The sequence below is a fragment of the Rattus norvegicus genome, chromosome 13 (assembly GCF_021556685.1).
Source record: "Rattus norvegicus strain SHRSP/BbbUtx chromosome 13, alternate assembly SHRSP_T2T, whole genome shotgun sequence".
Classification (NCBI taxonomy): Eukaryota; Metazoa; Chordata; class Mammalia; order Rodentia; family Muridae; genus Rattus; species Rattus norvegicus.
The window spans coordinates 75963725-75973561 of record NC_141546.1 but is presented as its reverse complement, the minus strand read 5'-3'; the positions used below and the strand labels follow the sequence as shown (position 1 = coordinate 75973561).

Genomic DNA, 9837 nt, shown 5'->3' with positions numbered 1-9837 from the left:
CTAATACACAATGTTATATATTAAGTATTTGATAATAAATGGAATATCCATTGCTGTTACTAGTATACATATTACTTATATATCACAGGTACATATGCAGAAAAAAACTGGCCCAAAAGACAAAGTTTATCATAGAACTAGAATTTGCTTGCTTTCTAAATATATTGTAAAAATCAGTTGGACTAATAGTACTACTAGTCCTGGGAAACGCTCAGCGAAAGGAGCAGCTACTTCCGGAGCCACACCGGAACCACTTGCCGGAACGTGTGCAGTTCCATGGGAAGGATTTAGTGATAGGACCACTTCCTGCTTCTGGATGGGGGGGTGGGGGGCGGGTATAGGGAAAGGAAATAGCTGCGGGAGCCGCATCCTGCCTGCGCTATCGGCTCCTGAGGTGGAGGCAGAGAGGGTGGAGAAGGCAGAGAAGGGTGCCGCAGAGAAAAAAGTGTCAAAGCCAGTAAGTGAGAGCCTTAGAGCAGGGGATGGAGAACAGAGTCCCAGGTCTCGCTTTGCAGATCTATGATCTCAACTTGCCGAACTGCCCAGTGGGGTCAGTGCTTTCTAGATTGCCTGTCAGTGAGCGCCTCAGAGGGACTGTGGGGCTCCTTGGTCGGGCCTTGCAGGGCTCCAGACTGCGCTACTGCCGTCCGTCAAGGTGTCTTGAAGCCAGGGGAAGCCTGTGCCATGCTTTCTGGGGACGCTAGGGCTCCACATCCTGGACAGCTTCACTTGGAATTCCAAGGGAGCGAGCACTAAGCCTCCCATTTTACCTTTGGAAGCCAGTAGGATCCTGATGGTGAACAGTATTTCTGCGACTAAGACGAGAGCTTGTGAGAGTTGTAGTCTAGAAGTACTTTCCCCGCCCTTGTTCAAGCTGCCCGGGCTAGTCGGAAGTGGAGTTGTTTTTAAAGGCAAATGCCTTGGCCTGGCTGTCACTTCAGAATCAGTTAACAACCTTCAGATCCAGTGCTAAAACAATGCGTTTCCTATCCGAGTCATTAAATTAGTACTGCTGTGGGTGAGAAGTGATTACTCTGCAAATATACTTGATGGTGAAGTTAAACAAAAAAAAAAAAAAAAAAAAAAAAAAACCAAAAAAACTCCAAGTGCATCTTGAACAGACAACACCGACTAGCGATCATGACTACTATGATCCTGACTGCTTTTCCACTTACCCTCACATTCACATATAATCTATCACCTTAGCATCTTTAGTTAGCGATAGCCATCTTAAAGGCATTACATTATGATTGTGCATCCATGCAAAAATTATATTAGGATGTGAGATTCTTGATTACAGACGAAATGAGTGAAACAATTTATATAAGTTGCTGGAGAATTCGAACAGTTTTTAGTAAGCTACTACTTTTCTCTTGTTGAAGGTACGGCTTTAGAATACGGTGAAGGATACTTTTCATGGTGCATGGAAGGAAAGCCAATGCGCAGGTAAGCCTTTTAGGAATAAGATACATTAATGTCAGTGGTTGGAATTTAGCGTCTACCGACAGTGCGTCATTTAACGTTAGTCACAAATCCTGCTTGGAATTTATCATTCTCGTTTCAAGTAAATCAAAACTAGTGATGTCAGAAATTAGCAACTTTGGTTGGTTGGTGTTGTATCGTTTTTGTTTTGGGGGGATTGTTTGCTTGTTTGTTTTGAAACAAGAACTTATTGTGTGGTCTCAGCTGTTTTGGAGCATGCTCTGTAAACCAAGTTGTCCTCGAACTCACAGAGATCCACCTGCCTCTATCTTTCAAATGCTGAGTTAAAGGTGTACGCCACCATATTCCACAGCTTGATAATGGAATGTAGGAGTTAGATTTCTAAAGAGTTTGGGTTTTCTAGTTCTTAATATTTAAATCTAACCTTTTGCGTAGCAATTTTTGTTACACTTAACCGTCAAGTGTACTATAATACTTTGTGAGCTTACCATAAATTTAGTACCTTGTGCAATATAGAAGATTCTGTTGCCAAGTAAAAGTAAATATTGTAAGACGCTGTGCTGCATTCCTAGTTATGGTTTGATTATTTTTACTGGTGTTCAATAATATGTTTACTAAAATAGCTGCGTTACAGTGAAGATTAAGGACTAAAATAGATGTAGAAAAATAGAAGTGTGAAAAAGTATGTAGGCTCTCTTGCCTCTAGAACTTACTAACGCCTTTTCTCAATCTGTCTGAGAAATTGTACTAGAATCTTTATTGAAACAAGTCAATTCTATTCAGTCAGTGTTTAAACTTGTATTATGGTTATCAAACTCTGTTTTGTCGTATGTTACTTAACATGGGAGATAAAGAACACAGAGACCCTATAGAAAGAGGCATGCAGTCCACCATAAGGACAGGACTGAGAACTGGGAATGGAGCTGCTATGACCAGCAAACCTGCAAATCCCCAGCACCTTAAGGCAGAGGCAGCAGGATCCCAAGATCAAGGTCACAAGCGAGAATCTGAGGATCCTTTTTCAGATTTGTTATTGATACATCACCCGGCTTTGAACTCTTCCTCTCTCTCTTGTCCTGTTAACTTTGCCAGTGTATGTGTCCATGATACAGCATTAGTACGTGTTCAGTGATGCTTTAAGATGTCCACGTGAGAAGACGTCACAGAGGTGACGCATTCTGTCATCTTACTTCTGTCTTACCCCATAGCAGAAAGTATTAGACTGTAACATACTACAAGAAACTAACCACACATTTATTAAGTGCTTCACCACTTCATTCTCTAAAATGATTATAAAAGCCACGGATTTTGTCTCATCCTTGGTTGCCATAAATGCCATGTCTTATGTAATTGCTAAAATAAGAACTTAATTTTTTTAAATTAAATTTTATTTTAATTTTATAATAGAGTGATCATGTTCTTTCCTTCCACCCAACTCCTCCCAGCTCCTCCCTACTTCTCACTCATTCGAGTTCCTGTTCTTTCTTCCTCTTAAACACACCCCCACACACCCACACGACAACAAAAACATGGAGTATATTTTGTATTGGCTGGCCACTCTTGGGCCTGGGGCCTGCCCTAGACTGTGGTTGATATACTCAGTGAAACCCGAATTCTCCTCTCTCAGCAACTCTCGGTTGCAAATAAGTTCTTGGTTGGAGTGAGACTTTGTGCCTAGTTCCCCTTCTCGGTACTGGGATTTTATAAAGGAAAGTCGGATTGTGGCAGTGTTTTTATTTATTGGTAATTTCTATATAAAATATGCACTCAACCACTCAATCCAAGGAGCTTTTTTTCTTTATTTTTATTACATAATGGTGTCAGCTTTTTAAAATGATGTTGATAATTCTAATGCCATCAGTTGTTGAGTTATAGTTTCTTATTATCATACTTGGCCAGAGGTCAGCCTACCCACTGTTCTTTGGTCCTCCTTTGTCTTAATGCTGCTTACACTAATATGGTCACATTTCCCTATCCATTCCTTCTGCTGCTAAAACCCAGGAAGTAAACTCTCCAAGGCAATGCTGGATCTATCCTCAGCTGCTGCTGAAGAAACTTTGAGTGAAAGTATGTCTTTATTGTGGCTTTTTGGATGCATGCTCATTCTCTCTCACAGATGTAAGTTCACCCATAGCACCTAATGCATAGCACCATAACAGCGTAGCACCTGATGACTACTGAATAATTGTCTGAATGAGCAGCTCCTCCAGATTTTTCCCTTGGTCAGGGGTGCAGGCTCTATAGACAAGAAAAGATTGAAAGCTTTCATTAAAGGCATTCCTTTGTAATTTTAATGTTTTTGTTTTTAAAGAGAGAATTGATTGTTTATTCTTTTTTGAAATGATTTTATTTTAGTATTATTATTACTATGTGCATCAGTGTTTTGTCTGCATTTGTGTCTGGGTGAGGGTGTTATATGTGTTGGAACTAGAGTTTCAGAAGTTGTGAGCTGCCATGTGGGTCCTTCAGAAGAGCAGCCAGTGTTCTTAGCTATTGAGCCATCTCTCCAACCCTTAACATTATTTTTAATTGTATGTATTTATGCAGTAAGGTGTGATAATTCAATATATGTGTATAGTATGTAATGATCAAATCAAAGTAATTAATCTACTCACTCATCTTTTAATACAAGGGTTTCTTTTTTTAACCCATTATGGAAAATACTAAAAAATTCCTAAAAACGAAACAAAGTCTATCACTTGACTGCTAACCCATTACTGCATTGACATGTGTGTGTGTGTGTGTGTATCATCATTGTATCAGAGAGATCCTGTCCTTCCATGTTTATTGCAGCACACAGACATGATATATAATCACCTGAAGTATCCATTGAATACAGGAAGTAGAAGAATACACACACACTCCAATATTTAGCCATTCAAAAAAACTAAGATAAGTTGCAGCAACCTAGATTAAAGTATGTTATCATTATGTTAAGTGAAATAAGCCAGATTTAAAAAGACAAAGCTAGACCCTGTCCCTCACCAGCTGTTCCACTTGGAACAACAAGCCTGCACCTCACCTGGGCAACACAGCAGAGTTGATGTACTACACCTAGTAGTAGTGGTGTGTGCAGTAGAGAATGGACTCGGACTGACTCTGGGGCAGGTGAGCCAGTCCTGAGGCTGTAGTCAAAGGAGAGCTAGCTCCACCATTCATCTGCCATGAGGTAGACAGAATGGGAGCAGGGATGATGTTCTTTGCCCCCTTGTCCTTTGCCCCTGCTGCTGTAGAGAGAGCTAGACCTCAGGTCATGAGAAGAGGAGAGCTCATCCTGCCCCTCACTGGCTGCAGCACTTGGGGGAGCATCAGCTAGGCAAGGGTGAGCCAGTCCTGAGGGTGTGAGAGCAGGAGAGCTGTGTCAGCCTCTTGCCTGCTGCAGCACCTCAGGAGAGTGGACTCCTCACCGTGACTAGGTAACACAGAGCTGGGCCTGGGAGGGACTCAGGGGAGCCAGCCCTGAGGGCAGGAGAGCAGGAGAGCTGACCTGCCCCTGGCCACCTGAGGCGTTGGGTGAACTAGCAGGATATCCTGATGAGGTATTGATGATGTAGCAGAAGCTAGATGCTTCAAACCAGAGCAGTGACTCATTGCAATGAACATTTACAAATAAAGATGTATGGACAAAAGGGTGTACTGTGGGACACACCACAGCTTCCATGAAGTTTGGTTTGGGGTGGGGTAGTTTGCAAGTGCAAAGGCAGATACACAGGGACAGGGAGAGGAGTCAAATGATGTGAAAGTCACAAAGAACCAATAAAAAGTTTAAAAACAAACAAAACTACATATTCTCAGATATAGAAACGAAATGAAACTGATTTCAGATAAATAGAAAATAGAATATTGACTAGGAAAAGCAAGACGATGGTGTATAAGAAGACTGAATAATAGGTTGCCAAATATAGTTAGATAGGAAAAATAAGATCTAATGTTTTACAGCACAATAGGTTAACTAAAGTTTATACAGTTATCAAATATTTTATAAAAACCAGAAAAAAGGAATTCAAAGCTTTCCAGCACAAAGAAATGATAAATATAAATATTTAAGGTATTATAATGCATAATTCAGTTTTATAAAATCAACTGGTACTTTATTAGCAAAAGTTTTACCTGTGTGTATTTATGTGTATATGACATAACATTAAAAATAAACAATAGCATATTCAAATTTGACATAGCAGTGCATGCCTGCAATCTCAGCATGTGAGAAGTGGAGGTAGAATAATCAGAAAGTCAAGGTCCATCCTGTGCTACAGAACAAGACTAGCCTGGGCTAGACAAGATCTTGTCTCAAAACAACAAAAGCAATGAAAAATAAGTCTCCCAGGAGGGATCCCAGGCCCCAGTGGTTTTCCCAAGGCATATGTAGTTTCTTCTGCATTATTTGTAAGGCCTTGCAATTGATGTACAAGCATATGTACAGTACATTCTCTTAAAAATATATATAATATTATGTAAAATAATAGTTACATATAATACAATATTATATATGTGTGTATATATATATATATATATATATATATATATATATAGTTACAGACATTAGGGCTGAGATATTGGCTCAGTTGGTAGAATTCTTACCTATCACGCTTGATAGGTAAGCCCTGTTTAATCCAACACACTGAATAAGCCAGTTCGGGTGGCACGTGATTATAAAGTGACTGAACTATATAGGAAATTTGAAGCCTGTGCTATATGAGATGCTGCCTCAAAAAAACAACAAACAACAACAAATATCTGAGCTTCCTCCTCCTTTAGCTGCGGAGCAAACAAACAAAATGGTAGGAATCAAGACTGTAATCATGAAATGGTTTGGCCTTTATTATCCCCTTAGGAGTACAGGGTATATGGAACAGACTCTGAGAGCTTGATGTGCAGCACTGACTAGAGATGATGTTGGATTCTGAATGGTTCTGAAAGGAAGAATTTGGTTTTAAAAAAGGTCAACATATCATGCATACTTATAATTCTTTGCCACTTTACAAATTAACCTGTGAGCCACTATGATAACAACACATTCTGTAATCCTTAAAATCAGAAGCCGAGGCAAGAAGAGTCTGAGTTTGAGGCTAACCTGGGCTATACAGCAAGACCTTGTTTCTATTTCTTTTTAGGTGAGCAGTACATATAAACCTCTCTTATTTTATATAGTTCACATACATTCATGCATACCATTTAAATAAATTCTATAGTGAACATACATGTGAGTAATCTTTGCTCAAATCTATGAGCATAACATATATTTCTTCCACTTTTACATGGGTTCCCAGGATCAAACTCAAGTTTCTGGACCTATACAAAAGAACTCTTTCCAGTGAACCAGGTTGGCTGGCACATGCTGAACCATCTGCCTGCCCCAAGAACTCTAAAGAGGGGATTGGGGACAGGCAGGATGGTCAGTGGGTAAAAGTGCTCACTCTGTACATCCTGACATCTGGATTTAATCCTCAGAACCCACAAAAAGCTAGATGCTATGACACACATCTTTAACTCCAGATTCCTACTGAGGTGGTAAGCAGATGGGAGAGTCCTGATAGCTTCTCGTGTGCAGCAAAGCAGAGACTAGAGACCCTTCCTTGAGGTGGAAGGCAAAAACAAACCCCAAAAGTTATCCTCTGACTTCTACAGATGCACTATGGCACCACAAGTACAATTTTACATTTTAAAAAGAGAGCGCTAAAACTGGAGACGTAGCTCCACTCCGCGGTGCAGCATGTGCCTTGCACATGTTGGGTCCTTGGTTCAGTCCAGCTTTGCAGACAAAGGGGTGGGGTGCAAATGGTGGCATGGAGGTGAGCAGGGGTAATTAAGGACACTAATGAGGGAGGGATGCAGAAGGAAAGGCTTGTAGGGAGGAGATAGTAAGAATTAGGGTCTGAGTTACATGCATGGTAAGTACATCTTCAACTTAAGTGTGTGGTATATGAAGAAAGACAAACAAAAACTATGGAAACTGAGACTTCATTTTGTTACTTGAGGAGCCAGCTCTAGCCTACAGATGAGATTTGTTTGTGCTGATTTTTTAGGCATGTGGTAGTTAGGCAGGAAAAAGGAGAAAATAGTAGTAAAGAAATGAACATGAAAGAGTTCTGGTAGTTTATCTGAAAGATTCACTGGGGGAGATCTATGCTGAGGAGAACCATCAGCTCCAAAGGTTTCAGCTTAGAAAGTTGAGTGCCGCCCTGATAGGAAAGAATACAGAGATAGATGAGCGGTTTCATAAGCCTCCAGCAGGGTCCTGTACACTTTAGGAGTTTGTGTCAAAGAAGGAGCCAAGTAGAGATAGCTGGCTTGTGAGTGGAGAGAAAAGAGATTTATGCTGGGACATAAACACAAGTCAGCCAGGATGCAGGAGGTTCTTCAAGCTGTGGGTACGCATGAGGAATGGAAAGGAGTATCGGCAAGGGCGGAACCCTGGGTGCCATGGGGTTAAGTGGGACTTAAAGGGAAAACACGGAAACACTCTAAAACAGATAGATCTTTAGCTGCAATTTCATGTGTATTCTAGCACGTCTGCTTAAAAGGGGGCTTATGGACAGGAAACCGGGAAAGGGAATACCATTTGAAATGTAAATAAAGAATTATATCCAATTAAAAAAAACAGATAAAATAAAATAGATCCTTGAGACCCACCCCCCAAAAAAGTTTCTGGTGGCTAAGGTGTATAGATCAGAGCGCTAAAAGTAAAATTTGCTATACTAGAAAAAACAAGCAGTAGCAGACAGATGTACTTTAATTAGACTGGTCCCGGGGTGGCATGCACGGACTGCACAGTATCGTGCTCACAGACACCTCTTCTTCCCTTTCTGGAGCACAGGAAAGGTGGATATTGTGTGTATTTCTTAGTCTTATTTCATCTGCAGATTGCTGTTTCCCAGGTTTCTTCTAATGAGGGTTAGGACAAAGGGTTGAGGGGCCCTAGAGCTGACTTACAGGGAGGGCCGTTTGCTTGCCCAGCTCCTGTCATCCAGTAAGTAGTGATAAGATGTCTTGGAGTTAAAACATTCACAACCTAGTTCTAATTTGAAAGACAGGCCGGGGCTGGAGAGGTGGCTTAGCAGTTCATTCTGCTCTGTGTGTAGAGGACTGTAGAGAGCCCAGGTGTGGGTCCCGGCACCCAGGTCAAGCAGCTCACACCCACCTGTAACTCCAGCACCAAGAGAATCAGATGGCATGGCCTCTGCAGGCACCTGCATGCATGCACATACACAACACACACCAGTAGGCCTAATTAAACATAATAAAAACAAATCTTTTTAAAACAGGAAGCCAGGCTTCCTGAAATTAGATATGAAACCTAGTGTTTAGTAAGTGTCCTGTTATGCAGAACGAGCACTGTGAGATATTATTTATGCTGCGAGAATTTGTTTATTCAAATCTCTGTTCAGATGTGTTTTTAAGTGTATTTAAAAACTGTAAGTGAGTGTTAGCTCAAATAAATCTTAAAATACAGGTTGTTTCCAAGTTTAAAAATAAAAATGAAGTCTTGGGGATTGAACTCAGGGCTTTACACTGCTAAGCAATGGCATAAAAGAAGAGGTATACATGTCTAAGAAAACATTTCACTCCACAGATCTTTGATTATAAGTGTTTTAGAATAAAAAGATATTTTTCCTAACATTTTTATTGTAATTATTTTTAAAATTAGCCATTTACAGAAAATGATTACTTAATTGATATTGTTGTTAGTGTAGTCATGTTTTTCCCAACTCTAGATTAATCCAGGAATTTGTATTCTCTGATCTAGGGTAGTGGGTATTGTCAAATAAAACCAGCCACAGAGAGCCCATGCTACTCTGTTGATGATATATAATGTCAGTTAGCTGACAGTGTTATCCAACAATAGTTCTGTAAATCCTTTGTCATTGCTTCATCATTCTACACAGCAAATATTTCACTCCTTATCTATTCCTCCCATGATCTGTTACCTCTCCTCCTGACTGCCCACAAGTGACACAAATTAATCTCCAAGGAAAGTTCTTCCCTCTGCCTAAGACCCATTTCTTCTGTATTTTAACTCTATACCTTATTACTCTCCAGTGAGCCACCTTACCTCTCAGATGTTTACAACACTTATCCCACCACACAAAGAAGCCATGGGCATAGGTGAGCAAGGTATAAACACGATCTGTTTCCAGGTCTCTTCTAATTTCTCATCACAGGTACCTAAGAAAACATTAAAATATACAGGGAAAAAGTGCTTTCTTCCATAAAACTCTTTGGAGAAAATGAAACTAAGGAAGGATATTGGATTTCTAAATACATTTACAAAAATAAATAGCAGAGACAGGAGAAACAGATCTACTATATAAAACTAAAATCAGGGGTTGGGGATTTAGCTCAGTGGTAGAGCGCTTGCCTAGCAAACGCAAGGCCGTGGGTTCGGTCCCCAGC

At 40.4% G+C, this 9837-nt stretch overlaps 1 protein-coding gene across 4 annotated transcripts in view; it reads left to right on the top strand.

Moving 5' to 3' along the window:
• Positions 1-339: 339 nt before the first annotated feature.
• The window catches only part of Klhl20 (kelch-like family member 20), a 44852-nt gene continuing 35354 nt past the window's right edge, over positions 340-9837 (top strand). For 2 of the 4 annotated variants that reach the window (XR_015635224.1, XM_087580942.1), the window contains exons 1-2: positions 340-550; positions 1383-1446. Coding sequence is in view for 2 of the 4 variants with exons in the window: in XM_087580942.1 (XP_087437068.1) it covers positions 520-550; positions 1383-1446 (95 nt within the window). In the remaining 2 variants the exon portion in view is untranslated. The remainder of the gene's footprint in view (positions 551-1382; positions 1447-9837) is intronic. The other 2 variants (XR_015635225.1, NM_001107192.2) reach the window with 2 other exon arrangements.